Source organism: Anabrus simplex, chromosome 1 (assembly GCF_040414725.1).
Source record: "Anabrus simplex isolate iqAnaSimp1 chromosome 1, ASM4041472v1, whole genome shotgun sequence".
In the NCBI taxonomy this organism is placed as follows: domain Eukaryota; kingdom Metazoa; phylum Arthropoda; class Insecta; order Orthoptera; family Tettigoniidae; genus Anabrus; species Anabrus simplex.
Genome location: NC_090265.1, coordinates 914374118 through 914390433, shown reverse-complemented (window position 1 = coordinate 914390433; position 16316 = coordinate 914374118). Strand labels below are relative to the sequence as shown.

Below are 16316 nucleotides of genomic sequence, written 5' to 3'. Positions count from 1 at the left end.
TATCGATACGACCACTAATAATTTAAATATATTAAAATATAATTTAAAATTTTAGGCCTTCCCCTAAACTACCATTTCACTCAGTGTGAATAGAATGATTCATAGCCTAGATTATAATGGCTCATTCTCTGACTAAGCATGCCAATTTTCACTGAGATAGGACCACTCATAACGCAAATATATAAGAATAGCATTTATAGCCTTCCCCTAAACTACCATTTCACTCAGCGTGAATAAAATTGTTTATAGCATAGATTGTAGCGACTTATCCCTCGGCTTTGAATACAAATTTTCATTAAGATAGGACCACTAATAACAAATATTTGAAAATTAAATTTTAGGCCTTCCCCTAAACTACCATTTCTATCAGCGTGAATAAAATTATTTATGGCCTAGATTGTAGCGACTTATTCCCCGACTTCGCATACCGATTTTCATTAAATTCTCTTTAGCCGTTTTCTAGTGATGCGTGTACAGACAGACAGACAGACAGACAGACAGACAGACATACAGACAGACAGACATTACGGAAAAGTAAAAAGTACATTTCCTTGTTACTGTGGACATGACCGATACAGAAATACCATCCTTTTCAAATTCTAAGCAATGCACAGACAAAATATATATAGATATAAGAAAACATAAAGGTCCAATAATACTGCCTTGAGGAATTCCTCTGCTAATTATTACAGGGTCAGAAAAAGCTTCGCCTACTCTAATTTTCTGAGATCTATTTTTTACGTGCCCGTAAATCTACCGACACGAGGCTGACGTATTTGAGCACCTTCAAATACCACTGGACTGAGCCAGAATCGAAAAAGCCAAGTTGGGGTTAGAAGGTCAGCGCTACAACCGTCTGAGCCACACAGCCCGGCGAAGACAATGTAAAGCTGATTCGATGCTGGGTAGCTGCCATCTAGGCGACTTAACTTCGGCGTGCATTTACTCACGATTTTCCAACTCCTTACAGGAAAAATGGCACCAGTATCTTATGCCATGTGCTGGAGCATCTGTCCTAATCCACGATACCATAGAATATCACATACTACCCAAAATAGTAATTATTATCAGAATCCACACACTACTTTAAATTTTAATTTCGTGTAGCTTTGCCGGCCCCGTGGTGTAGGGGTAGCGTGCCTGCCTCTTACCCGGAGGCCCCGGGTTCGATTCCCGGCCAGGTCAGGGATTTTTACCTGGACCTGAGGGCGGGTTCGATGTGGTGGTGGTGATTATTGTTTTAAGAGGAAGTACAACTAGGCAACCATCCTCTATACTGGTTCGAGGTCCACTCAGCCTACGTGATTAGAATTGAGGAGCTATCTGACGGTGAGATAGCGGCCCCGGTCTAAAAACCCAAGAATAACGGCCGAGAGGATTCGTCGTGCTGACGACACGGCACCTCGTAATCTGCAGGCCTTCGGGCTGAGCAGCGGTCGCTTGGTAGGCCAAGGCCCTTCTAGGGCTGTAGTGCCATGGGGTTTGGTTTGGTTTGGTAGCTATTATTAGCCTGGGTGCAGCCCTTGTAAGGCAGACCCTCCGACGAGGGTAAGCGGCATCTGCCGTTAATGTGGTGGAGGATAGTGTTTTGTGTGGTGCATGGATTGACATGTTGGGGACAGCACAAACACCCAGTCCCCGAGACAAGAACATTTACCTTCTAAGATTTTCCTTGTCCTGGGCGGGAATCTTCGTAACTGCAGCCCGAAGGACGAAGGCCATGAAGCTCACCACTCAGCCGGACTACACATGACATTCTAAGCAGATGTACTGGGTATAGGCCGAGTGACATCGTCGCTGGCTTTCCACCAAGACGACCCCCGGTTTGACTCGTGGTCGATGCATGTGAGATTTTTGAAATGACAAATCACGTCCCTGTGAATCGGATTCTTTGGTTATGATCACGTTAACAACGGTCACATAAGACTACAAGCTTGCCTTTAATTTTTACACACATTCAGCTCAAATAACTGAAGATCAGATATGCACATAGCATCCAACAATAAATTAGTCAACACAATTGATTTCCTCGTCAGTATTTCAACGATGGTTAACTGCCTGGTGTATAAAAGTTAGCGTGTTAAGTTACCCGGAAACTCGTCAGTTCGATTTCCTGCTAGTTCAAGAATTTTAATCCCAGGCTGACGACTGGAACGAGGTTCACTCAGTCTCGTGAGTCCAAATGAGTAGCTGCTAGAGAGAAGAGGCAACGGACCCGGTCAGAAATGCTAATAAATGGGACTGAGGAAGCCGTCATGCAGACCAAGGGACATTCCATTTTTGTAGGACATCTGGTTGGGCAGCAATAGTTTAGGTATGCAAGGCCCTTAATGGATTGGCTATACGTGCCACAGTCTTTTTTTTAATTTCCCCACTGTTGTGTCAGTCAACTGATGTTAGATGTTAAGAATGAAAAGTCACCATGTCTTAACAATTGACAACTACTGAAAACTTTTTTTCTTACAATTTGCTTTACGTCGCACCGACACAGATAGGTCTTATGGCGACCTTGGGATAGGAAAGGTCCAGGAGTGGGAAGGAAGCGGCCGTGGGCCTCGGTGTAAAAATGGGAAACCACAGAAAACCATATTCAGGGCTGCCGACAGTGGGGCTCGAATCCACTATCTCCCGGATGCAAGCTCACAGCTGTGCGCCCCTAACCGCACGACCAACTCGCCGAAAACTAAAACCATATAGGAACTTCCATGAATTCCTTCACGGCACTTCCGAAACGATTTATTCAATGAAGAAATGTATTAAAAAAGAGTTATTGAGAAAAGCATAAATCAAATCTATGTGTGTGTCCAAACCTTGTCCCATTTCTCTATGGGATCGGGTATGACGTGAGATGAATCTTCCGTAGCGAGTTTTTACGACCGGGTGTGCTTCCTGACGCCAAACTCAGAAGATATAGATGAAATGAATGACATGTAATAAGGGAGAGGGTGAAACCCAGTGTATGCACGCTATCTATTCCTGTCGAATAGCATCAACGGGTCTACTCAAGGCTCAATGTTCTCATCCGACAGACAAATCACCATCAACACTCCCCTCTCCCATCTTCAACTTCTCCTGTGTAGCTGGCGTAGGTTTGGTATTCGTCTTCGCTCCTAAGTTCGCTTTTATGCACCTGACTATTACTCACATCATGCTTTAAGTCCGATTCCCAGTGTATTTACCTGGGATAGTGCTGGTAAACTTCATCTGTTAAATCTGTCCTCACTCCACATGAACATTGCAGAGAGGTTTGGAACTGAAGCCAGGCTTTTGATACGCAGTCTAGAGATTATAAATTGTTTTATCACCTTTTCTACCCTGCAGGCCAATATTCTGATAATTAAAATTGTTTCGATCAACGGGGCTAACTGCGGTGTCAGATCACAGATCATATAGACTTGACGTTTTAGCGATCATGGTCACCAGGCGGGAAAAAAGTATTCATAATGTTTGAAGAGTGTAGGTTTGTGTGTTAAAATGTACTTACACACTGACTGAACAAATGTCATGGGATAGCGGAACACTGATGCGCAGGTGTGTTGTCTGCGCACCACACGCCCCCTGTGCCAGCGGCAATTGTATAGGAGACCTTGTGAGCAGTGGCTGAGCATGTGACAGGTGTAACATAGAACGTCGTCGTGAGCTGACACCGTTCGAACGGGGTATGGTGGTCGGTACCCGACGGATGGGAAGTGCGATTTCGGAAATGGTGCGGGAATTCGGCTTCACACGATCAACCGGATCCAGCGTGTATCGTGAATGGTTGAATGCGGGTGTCACCGTCCAACACAGACGAACGACCGACCGTCCAGCCACCCTCGATGACCGTGACCGATTTATTCAATGAAGAAATGTATAAAAAAAGAGTTAATGAGAATTGTCAATAGTGACAGACGGGCAACCGTGCAACAAATCACGGCTCAATTCAACACAGGCCGTGCTAGACACGTCTCCCAGTGGACAATCCGTAGGAACATGGGTTCTATGGGGTATGGGAGCCGGCGCCGCACACGGGTGTCACTGTTAACTCAACGTCATCGAGCAAAACGACGCGCATTTGTCACCAGTCACCAGGGATGGGCAATGGAACAATGGCGTAACGTGATATGGTCGGACGAATCACGATTTCAACTGCACCATGCCGATGGGAGGCACCGCGTATGGCGCAGAACACATGAAGCGATGGCTCCCGCCTGCTTAGAAGGTGTGGTCCAGGGCGCTGATGTCATGGTCTGGGATGCATTTTCCTGGTATGGAATGGGTCCCCTAGTTGTTCAGGAAGAGACTTTGAATGGTGCGGGGCATCTTGAGCTGCTCGGAGACCATCTCCACCCATTTTTGGCCTTTCAGCGCCCAGACGGTTCTGCGGTGTTTCAAGATGATAACGCGCCGCCACATCGCTCCCACGTCGCTCGGGAATGGTTCCAGGAACATGCACCGGAGGTCCAACGACTGTCATGGTCACCCAGGAGCCCCGATATGAACCCTATCGAGCATATGTCGGATGTCCTGGAACGCAGGCTCCGTGCCATGGATCCTGCACCCACGAACAGACCAGCATTGGCGGCCGCTCTGCAAACGATTTGGTGTCCGCTGCGTCCAGAGGATTACCAGGGACTTGTCGACTCACTTCCACGGCGTCTCACTGCAGTTCGCAAGGCCAGAGGAGGCCCCACACGCTATTAGGTGACTATCCCATGACATTTGCCAAGTCAGTGTACATCTAACTATATAGGCCTACAATATCTTAAGCTTATATTGTACCTTTAAAAAAATTATCACTTTGGATACAATGATTACACACAGAATACAATTTCTTAGTTAAGGAAATAGGTTTCTGTTTGCTTTTGCATGTTATAATGCATACTCTTTCTAGTATACTAGGTAGTTAAATTAATTTTTCTAATGACTCAAGCATTATGGCTGAGATGTTGTCTGTAGATTGTTTGCGTTAATACTAACAATACCTAGTATACATTTCCTGTACTTGATGATGGAAGCAATAAACTATCTAATCACACATCACCTTCCTGATGTAATTATCGTTTGCCGTATCATCATCGACCCGAAACACCCTTGCATGTAACCTTTCGTAGACTGTAAACAATACCAAGAGGTGTTTATGTATTTTTGATGCCCTTGTATTGTATCTATCTACATATCATCCTCACCCCCCATCTAACTATCCGAACTTCCAACAAGCTGAGAGAGCGAATAAGTAGACAACTGCCGTGTGGCGGTCCTCTTTCCGGCCTTCACGGAGAGGCGTTTTACGTAGGCTGAGGATAGGTCATGGAAGATCTACACATTCTTTTCCCTCTGAAGAGGGAAGATCCGCCAGTGTGTTCTTGTGGCCCACATCATCACAGTGTGCGCCGGTCTCTCTGGCCTAAAGCTGCGTTTACACTAGCGAAACTCCCTCCCGAAAGTCGCTCGGGCGAAACTTACTCGCTTCGAGTAACAGAGCGCAATTCAAAGCGAAAAATAGCGCGAGTGTGGCGAGCCGCCTCCGACAAGTCTGAAAGCTTCAGTTCTGGTTTTGCAGCCAACATGGAAACTTGTTTTGTCCCTCCAGCCGCTGCAGCTGTGTATTACCTTTATGAGTTAATTTGTTTATAATCGTCTTTTTCATTGTTAGACACCTACATGGGACCGTACTACAATGTTTCATCACCATACAGTAGATTAGTGTCATAAAAGTGTCATGAAGTTAAAATAAATTTCAGTTTTTGCAAGAAATTGAAGTGTTGCGTTTTTCGTGTCGGTCAGTGTGTGTTCTTCACAATGGCCCAATAATGCTTCAAAATAGGTACGGGTAGGTTCAAAAACGTCATGAAATGACACAATTTTGCAGTATAAACCAATAGTAATTGATTACCAGATCCAGTGACTCTGCTCTTATTTTCTTTCGATCTTTCGCTTCGATATGATCCCAGTAGCGCTTTCATCTTCCCTTTCACTGTAGAAATAGGAAAGTTTAGTTGAAAACTAATTTCCTTCCACGCATCTTCCCTTTTATTGTGATTGAAATTTTTTTTGTTTTTCGGATTCCACATAAAATCTCGATTTTTGTAGAGCTCGATGAGCTGCAAGCACTGTTCTTGATTCATCCCTCGCGCTGCTATGGGGACCACGTTTACAGTGAAATTCGATGAGCGAAACCGTTTGATGCGCGGACAAACACCGACGAGCTCCGGCTCCCAGCTAGGGTCCTCACTCCGCAATTGCTCAGAGGTAGGTGAGCGTCTACACTAGGCTCAATTCCCTCGCAGGAGACACTCCGAATTCATACTAGCCGATGACGGGATTTCTGCTGACCTCGTCATTCGCTTTATATGTGTGAGTGGATTAATCAAGGGGTTCTAAATTTCAAGTTTTCAGTGTCCTTTTCAGCGTAACAAAATTAGTTTCCAAATTTCTCCGTTTAATAAATAGTTATAAATTTATTTTCATTATTGTTTTCACTCAGAGAGGATGGTTACCTAGTTGTACTTCCTCTTAAAACGACAATCACCACTACCATCATACAATTAATTCTACTCCACGGAATCCAGGTTCAAGTCGTAGTACGGTAAGTAGTTGTTTACTCCAGATTTTATCACATCCCAGGAAAAAAAAAGAAAACTAATATTGTACCTGGTTTTAGTTTTCGAGTACATATACCAGGGTCGGCCAACTGGCTGGCGTGTGATGTAAGAGAGACCGTGTGACGTCGGAGAGCCCATGTGACGTAAGAGCGCAGAAGATGGGGAGCCGCTGTCGTAGAGTGACACGAAGAGACAGCCTCGCTTTGTAGTAAACACGTGAAGTGCCATACATGCTGGTGGCTACGGTTTTTATAAACACTTTTCACAAAAAGCCACACAAATCCTTCTTGTTTACAAATTGATCTCTTAGTTCTCTATCACACTGTAAATCTAATAACTCTAATTGTAGGTCTAGATCAACGTTATCTGCAACAACTGAAAATGGCGTGGTTAAAAGTTGAATATAAGTTTCCAGATACTCCAAATTGTTAAATCTAGGATCAAATTCCGAATAAAGGTTTTTTATGATTTTGACATACCTATCAATATCCCCAGCCATATGGTGTGAGTGGTACAGTACAGTACAGTACAGTACATAAGTATGGACGAACCGGGCACATCACGGTGCGAGAAGCTATCTACGCCTCCAATTTTTTATCTTTATGGGAAGATCTATGTTTATTTGTTGAAAATGATAGGACTGCTAGAGCTAAATGTTTAGTTTGTAGAAAAGTGCTACAGTATGTAAAAATATATAATTTTCAACGCCACTACAGTTTGTATCACGCTGCAGATTATGATCAGTATCAAGGCGAGGAAAGGGTACGTGTAATTACAGAACTAAAAGGTAAATTAAATAACTATGTCGAGCATTCGATGTGTAAGTCAGCAGTTCGACTGAGTTATAAAATTTCATTTTTAATTGCAGTCCACCTCCGTAGCGCAACGATTTAGTGTTATTAGCTGCCGTCCTCGGGGGCCCGGGTTCGATTCCCGGTACTGCCAGAAATTTAGAATTACAGGAGGACTGGTATGTGGTTGAAATGGTACATGCAGCTCAACTCCAATGGGGGTGTGCCTGAAAAGAGCTGCACCACCTCGCGATGAGGACACGAGTTTTTTTAAATATTTAATTGCAAAGAAACTTAAACCGTTCAGTGGTGGTGAATTAGTAAAGGAATGTTTAATTCAAGCAGGTGAGGAGTTTTCACTAAATATAATTCAAGAGTTAGAAGCTACCAGCTTGTCCGCGCACACAGTGTCGACAAAAATTCAAGACCTATCTGATGATGTCCACGTACAATTATTAGAACTGACAAAAAGCTTCCGGGCATACTCCTTAGCAATTGACGAGGGCACAGATATTTCTGACACGGCCCAGCTAGCCGTTTTCATACGAGGGGTTGACAAAAACTTTACAATTTGGGAGGAAACACTGGATTTAGTGCCTATGAAGTATACCACGAAATGCATCGGCATTTTCAACTGCATTGTAAGTGTTGTTGAAAATGCTTCATTTCCATAGAAAAAACTTGTTTCAATAGCAACAGATGGTGCACCTTCTATGGTAGGGCGCAATTCTGGAGTAGTTGGGCTCATAATATTTTTTTTTTTTAAAAAGGTTTCTCCGACTGCGTAAGTTTGCAGCGAGAATGTAGAGTATTTTCGGTTCACCGTATGTCTGTGAACGAATCTTTTCTATTTTAAATCAACAAAACCAAAACAGAGAAGCCAGTTGTCAGGTCAAGATTTGAAGCGTGCTCTTAAACTTAGTATTTCCTCAAAAATTAACTACAAATATTGCAAAACTGGTCAACGAAACAAGACTACAAAAATCAAGGAAACCCACGAATGGTAACTGAGTATCGATATCATGAGGTAAAACGTATGTTTTGAGTTTACAGATTGCTCTCTGCACTATTTTTGTTGTAAAACTGTGCTTTTTGTTACTATTAGCACCATTTTTACAGTGGGTGATATTGTAAAACACCGCAATTTTGTGTTCAATATAAGTCCCGAAGATTCATCGGAAGAATCAAGTTTAGTTTGTATATGTAGAAATAAAGCTGATTTATAGCTTTTATGCTTCTTCATAACAAAGTTACGTTAATAAATTATGTGGAGAGAAATATGTACTACACATAACCGCATTGTACTACCTGCAGCCCTTGGGCCTCCCCCTAGGAATGACGTTGTGTTTCCCCTCGCCCCTCTAGCCTTCACTTCTCAGTTACAGTACCAAGTACTTCGTTTCGCTGCCCGTGCAGAGTGTGTGACGTGTTACCTGACATCACACGTACACGCAGTTGGCTGACCCTGACCTATACCATTCATGCCTAATTCAAACCTGAGCTTTGGCAGGCTAGTCAGTGTCCTCAGCTAGACCAAGGGCCAGTGATCTGGCAACCTGAGCCGGAATTCACTCCTGGGAGGGTGGTCCGTGGTCAGTTCCTTTCTGCTGCTCATAATTCTGTACCTATGCCCTGTGATATCTTATCATAACACAGCGTTGTCAAAGATGATTTGCCGTGGGGCCAAGTTATACTTTTAGGCTGCCTGGGGCACATTCGTTCGGCACCACTGCAGGTTAAACATGAGCACGCACAAGAAACTAATTGCTTACAATGTTCTTAACATCAGTGCTTTAGCCCCTATAATAAACAGCCCCTACAAACTCTTTAAATGCGGTACACATAACAGCACCTTCTGTTAATATGTTCTTGCGACTTATCTATATATATAAAATAAGAGTTTTTTCTGTACATTGCTCAGAATTTGAAAAGAATGGTATTTCTGTATCGATCATGTCCACCACAGTAACAAGAAAATGCATTTTCTACTATTCCGTAATTTCTGCCTGTGTGCATGTATGTACACGGATCACGAGAAAACGGCTGAAGATAATTTAATGAAAATCGGTATGTAAAGTCGGGTGATGAACCACTACAATCTAGGCTATACATTATTTTATTCACGCCGAGCGAAATGGTAGTTTAGGGGAAGGCCTGAAATTTAATTCTCAAATATTTATGTTATTAGTGGTCGTGTCTTAATGAAAATCGGTATGCAAAGTCGGCGTAATAAGTCGATATAATCTAAGCCATAAATAATTGTATTCACGCTAAGTGAAATGGCAGTTTACTGAGAAAAATTGGTAGTTTAGGGGAAGGCCTAAAGTTTAATTCTCAAATATTTATTATATTAGTGGTCGTATCTTCACGAAAATGGGTACGCATAGTCGGGGAATAAGTCGCTATAATCTAGGCCATTAATAATTTTATTCACACTGAGTGAATTGGTAGTTTAAGGGAAGGCCTGAAATTTAATTCTCAAAAAAGTTATTTATGTTATCAATGGTCGTATCGATAAATACCACATAACTAGCATAACTTTAGCTATGTCGTAAGTTAGTAGTAGTTATGTAAGATTTTATTATTAAATTTCCGAGCACTTATGTCTTATACATTGTTACTGTACCGCATACAATCACAGAAATATTCATGAATTTGGATTTTTGTTACTAAGTCCATATCAGCGCCGAGTCACGAGAAAATGGGTAAGCAGAATTTAGTGAAAATCGGTATGTAAAGTGTGAGAATAAGGAACTACAGTCTACGATATAAATACTTTTGTAAGACGCCCTAATATCACAGAGTCGAAAGAAAACTAATGTGAAGGCCTGCAATATAGAAAGCTCATAAACTTTATCAACAATAACATTACATTGGCCATTGTTTGTTGTGATGTGCTTTTTGTCTTCTGTTTCCATTTATCCCCGATAGATAGGATTACTGCAGAGTACCGAGGTTTTTAAATTTGCTTTACGTCGCACCGACACAGGTAGGTCTTATGGCGACGATGGGATAGGAAAGGAATAGGGGTGTGAAGGAAGCGGCCTTGGCTTTAATTAAAGTACAGCCTGGTGTGAAAATGGGAAACCACGGAATACCATCTTCAGGGATGCCGGCAGTGGGGTTCGAATCCACTATCTCCCGGATGCAAGCTCACAGCTGCGCGCCCCTAACCACATGGACAACTCGCCTGGTCGTACCGAGTGTAACAGCCTGCCTGTATATTGGCGGGAAGTAGCTGGGGAGTCAGATAACTTTCTTCTTTGGCATGCCATTCCTCTGTTTCATACATTTTCTGATATTACTGGTACGTAACACACTGGTTCATCATAGCATTCGAGCTATTCAATCCCTACTCGGAGGCACAGATTGGAATGAGTAGTGTGCATATTTAACGGAATAATGACAGAGGAGTGTTCACGGCAGTCTGCGACGTGGTTATTCCAGTTCTGGAACTTTGGACTGTTAGATCGGCACCGTAGTACTGTTCGTTGAAAGTGAGAAAGTGTGCAGTTTTTCATTTGATGGAGTATTTTTGATAACATTGCTTTCAATCGCTACATTCCTACTGACGTTTTTGTATTGACCTATGCTGAATTCAGTTAGGAAAACCACCAAGTCAGTCTTTCTGAGAACCCCGTAGCGAAGCACGGGTACATCAGCTAGTTTCTAATAAACCCACTACCTTTTCTCCTTACTTTAAAATTAAATTTCACATGCCTACTGTCACTTTTAAGCATGGGCACCATAGAACACACCAGCACATCAAAGGTTTTAGGACAAGAAAGGATGTGAAGAGGCTAGGTTTGGGATGGTAGCGACCGTGGACTTACTTAAGGTACAGCCCCGGCATTTTCCTGGTGTGAAAATGGGAAACCACGGATTCGAACCCGCCATCTCCCCAATGCAAGCTCTCAGCTACGCGACCCTAACCGCACGGTCAACTCGCTCGGTTCTCCTGTTGATAATTCTTTTAGAATATACATACTAAATCTACAGATTTATATTGGTGATGTGAAATGACAGGTGATTTTTCAACATTGTCCCTAACATTCAGATGCAGAAATAAATTCGAAAAATGGATCTCATACTAATCAACCACAACTGCCCTGCATTTCGGGCTGTCGTCCAGGTGGCAGATTACCTGTCAGTCGTTTCTCTAGTCTTTTCTCAAATAATTTCAAATAAGTTGGAAACTTATCGAACATCTCCCTTGGTAAATGCATGACATTAGACATACGGTATGCAGCCGTTCGCATAAATAATATACTGATATTCATATTACTAAACCTTCTTTTATCGAGGACATGTTTCTTATTACAGTTGATTGCAAAACAAATAATAATAATAACAACTGGCAATAAAGAATTGACACAATTTAACACAGTGATTACCAATGGCTACGACGAAAACACGTACTTCTGATCAATCAGTACAAATCCCCCCCCGTACGAAGTCCAGAACGAATAACTGACTCATGATGACAGGCAGATTATCATCATCAACTGACGACGAGCGACAAGGCCAATAAATTCAGGTCACTGATCGAAAACATTCAAGCATGGCACGTAAGTCAATCATGAGAAGTTCATCAATGAATGACACATCTTCATGTCTAATTACACGATAATTGTGAAAGAAACATACAACTTGATCTCGTATTGCAATCAGTTTTTCGGCAAATACTATTAGAAAATCCAGTAAATATGAGACAGAATTTCACTACCAGTAAATGATCACAGTAAAATGTACATATGATTTTGATAAATACTTACTTCACACAGCGGTATTGAAATGTTTCTTGTGAATAGTAAACACACACTTTATCTTCTATTTGTTTGTAATTACTGCACATTTTCACTTACTTCCAGTAACCAGCTGACAGAGGACTGGCGTGCTTGCCATTCTTAATAAACTTCCGCATTTATATTATAATGGATGAACGTAGCCTGTGAACATGGCAACATCGTCAAGCTGTAGAGAGGAGGGCCCTCTGTAAGTGGACTCCAGAAATTGTACCATTCAAGTCGATTACATCACGTTTCTGTTGTGTTTCTGGTCGATCGCTGGAAAGTAGTCAAGGATGCCAATATTGAAAAATTGTAATCGTTAAGTTATCATTTAATATCATTATTTTGTATTTTTCTTACGTGGGACCATAATGATGATTGCTGATTTTAAAATATTCTAATGTACATATATCCTACTTTTATCATTAATAATATGAAATATAATAATACTTTGAAATGTTCTTTACGCTTGTTAATATTGGCTATGCTGACGAATGAAGTTCGTGAAAATTCGATCTGCGGTCGGCAGAGTTTTCATGTTTTCAAGCTGAACCAAGTATCCAAGTTGAACATCCGGCAAACTGTTTCCTTCCTAAACTTGACTCATGGCAGGAGTATTTAGGAGAAAACTGTGGGGCTATTGTTTGCTCACATTCAAAGCTCCTTCTCAGACTCCAAGCAATTTACTCACAGGATGTTTCTGTCGATTTGCTTCCATAAAGGCTGCCGTTCTGCATGATCTTAAACAGCCTTTGAAAATTGAAGAGGTAAAAGCTGCAAAGAAACTCCAGAAAGATGAGGTTTGTAGAGTGATTATATAGCTACTGTAGTTGCTATAACATAGCCATTAGCTATACTATTCGGAGGTAACCTATAAATCCTGTTTCGTTTGGGGTATCGTCTCTATTTCTTCTCCCAAATAGAACTATTGTACATTCTGTCAGTAAGGAGTATTATTATTAGCGTATGATGTTTAGCCTACATGACAGAAGTTACAAAAGGAATATTAAAAGTAAATTAACACTACCGTGTTATTTTTTAATACACATATGCCTGTATTGGCGAGGCCAAGTGTTTTCAGTACACGGTGTCTTTTGTATAGGCTAGAACAAATTTGTTATTTTCATTGACCTGCCACAGTCTCGTCCTTGGCTTTGACAATGCGAATGGTGATTGGGGTATGAGTGATGTTAGTAATGTTGTTCCTTATGTAGCCAGTCCCTGTTATAAATGGTGTAGAAATGTTGCTCAGAGAGTCTGTTGATGCATGAGTTTCAGTGGGTTTGGCAGACTGTATGTAGTAGTAACTTCTATCTCAGTGAGGAGAACAACAGGAAACTATAATACCTCGCTTGTCATTTCCCTCGTATGCCTCTTCATTGACACCTAGGTCATTTATGTAAGCTGATGAGGATCCAACCAGCGTTTGGGCTGAGTACTCTCTACATACATACATACATACATACATACATACATACATACATACATAGCCTACATACTATGACATCCTTTTGGATACTCATTTTCACGCCGTTCATGCTCCATTATCTGCTGTATGTCTTGGCTGTGCCATAACTTTCATACAAAATTTTCATACAATTATCTTCAAATTATCTTCTCTTTCTACTTTCCATCTATCAACTCAGTATAATTTTGACTTCATTATAGTATAAATCTTGATGAACTTTAATCATCTTTAAGTCAACTTTCACTACTCATATTGCCTGGCACAACATTATAGTTTGTTTGATTCTTTATGATGTGCTCATGACAAGATAATCAGGTGGTTTCTCCTTGCCTTCGTGATTCTGTCCCGTGGAACCACTGACGACTGATCTGGACTTAACTGTTACCCAGCCCTCCATATTTATGTCCCCTGGAGCAAGCAAGGTTGCTACTTACACCAGCTTTACTGTATCAAAGTAGTCTTCTCTGCCATCACTGCTGGTGTGGACTTCACCCATATCCCTAAAGAGAATTTTTTTGAATTTAAGTGGCATTTCCTCCACGAAGGGTCCACAATCCTTCCACTGAAGAGACTCCTGCGTTCAAGACTTGGTCTCCCCAGCGTGTCGGGATAGTTTCCGCTGCCTGACGCTTGGTCATGAGTAGCTGGCTGTATGGTCTACTTCATTCCCATAGGATTACTCCTGGCCAGACATACAAACAATAGCCTATCTACCCAAATACAAAATGAAAGTTATAAAGTCATTAACAAAGGAGGTTTTGAACCTTCACTGCTTCGAGAGCCCTGGGATATCTGCTGTGTATTATTCCACACATTTACTTACAGTGTGCAGATTTCCATATTTTAATTCTAAATTCACTAGGAGTCCGAAGTTTTCACTTTGAGAAATGACTTGTGTGTTGTTAAGTGTTACAGCACTATTTTAAGCTTTTATTGAATGCTCTAAATGCAGTAATTACATGGTATTAGCTGGCACGTCTGCTATATAGGCCTACCATTTACACACCATAGTTTGTACCATAATTTGAAAGATGCTTTTCTATCAATTGAGATGAGACAACACTGCCCAAATGGGAACAAATTAATACACACACCCTAATGAAGTCCAGTCTCGTACACCTCACTCTGAAAATAATCCAGTGATAAGTTTCCTAACCCCTTATGCAATAAAGAAACCAACTGTGAAAAGTTAAATGTACCCTAATGCTCTCAGTTGCTAGAAATTCCAACAAACTAAGTATGTCTGTAGCAATAAATGAGCATTACACAGGGGTACCTGCTGGAGTGATGCGAGCTGTGCGTGCTGGTGAGAGCAACATCAAGTTTATCATTGTCCATCTTCTGAAAGTCTTCAACCAGTATATCCTCTGCTTCACTGAAGGTGGCATTGTGGTCAGTGAGATTTATATCATCAGCATAGATGAATTTCCGGGATGTGGTTTCGGGCAGATCATTGGTACGCTGGTTAGAAAGCGTTGGGGATAAAACTGAACCTTTCAGTTGTCTGTTGTTTAGTTAATGGAACCTGCTCCTGATATTTTTGGTGAAGACCTGGAATAGCCTGTTGGTAGCGTGTTTTCAATTACAGTAAAGGATTTTTGATAAGTTTAAGCAGAAGCCCTTCTCTCCAGGCAGTATCATAGCCCGCTGAAAGGTCTGAGAAGACAGAAATTTTGTAATTTTTTCTCAAAGCCAGTCTTGCGGTAAGAAGTTAAGGTAAGGATTTGATCGGAACAGTCTTGCTTCGGATTGATTTCAGCTTGTTCTACTGGGATGAGAAGCTCAACATCAGGAGCTATCCTGTTTTTTTGTAAGCCTTTCTAGCTATTTGAGGTAGGCTTGGATCCTTTCCTAGCTTCAATAATGCTATGGTTTTGGTCTTCTTGTCTCAGACATCCTGACTTGAATATATTACTGAAGGAGGCAGCAATTGTTTGGTTGCTGGACTATAGTTCTTGAGAAGTTCTGGATACATCCCATTAAATCCTACTGCTTTATCACTGTGTAGAGAATCCAGCTCATTTTGTACTTCTTCCAGGGAGAATGGTTGTGGATAATAGGGGTGTGGCCGAATGTCCCTTTCTAACTTCCTAACTTCTGATCATATCAGCCTGGTGAACCTTTTGTGTTTAACTCTCCTGGATATGGGAACAAGAAACTATGGTTTCTACATTGATACAGGCATATTTTCTCTGAGATGTTGATGTAGAATCCAGCTTTTAGATGAGAGACCATGCTTTCCTGCCTGAGTGGGTGAAATTGATTTTCAACAGTCTAGATCCAAGCATTTCAACAGTTCTAGTGCCTTTTCATGGCTGCTATCTTGTTCAAACCTGCTACAGTGAGATGTTTCCTCACTCCATCCCAGTACATAATCTTTGTAAAGCATTCTTGAGGGTGCTTCTTTTGGCAGCAGACTTCATTAAACCAACAAACCAATCTCTCAGAAGTTCATTGCACCCACCTTATATTAGCATCTGTGTACTTGGAGTACCCTACATATCCCAATCAGCTCTCTGAAAATTCCAGCTAGGCTTAGGTGTTGATCTTATTTCGGGAATCTAGATACCAATGTTGTAAATTATAGGTCTGTGCTGGGCTAATTACGAGGGACATTAGTCAGTACCTGTACTTGTATTCGGATTGGAGGAGCTGAAGTCATTAGGCTGTGTGACACAAAACA

At 41.7% G+C, this 16316-nt stretch overlaps 1 protein-coding gene across 4 annotated transcripts in view; it reads left to right on the top strand.

Moving 5' to 3' along the window:
• Window positions 1-11853: 11853 nt before the first annotated feature.
• Window positions 11854-16316, top strand: part of LOC136857743 (quinone oxidoreductase-like protein 2 homolog) — a 64045-nt gene continuing 59582 nt past the window's right edge. The window contains exons 1-2 of one of the 4 annotated variants that reach the window (XM_067136636.2): window positions 11854-11943; window positions 12247-12370. Coding sequence is in view for 1 of the 4 variants with exons in the window: in XM_067136634.2 (XP_066992735.2) it covers window positions 12771-12965 (195 nt within the window). In the remaining 3 variants the exon portion in view is untranslated. Of the gene's footprint in view, window positions 11944-12246; window positions 12371-12648; window positions 12966-16316 lie in introns of those variants that run through there. The other 3 variants (XM_067136637.2, XM_067136634.2, XM_067136635.2) reach the window with 3 other exon arrangements.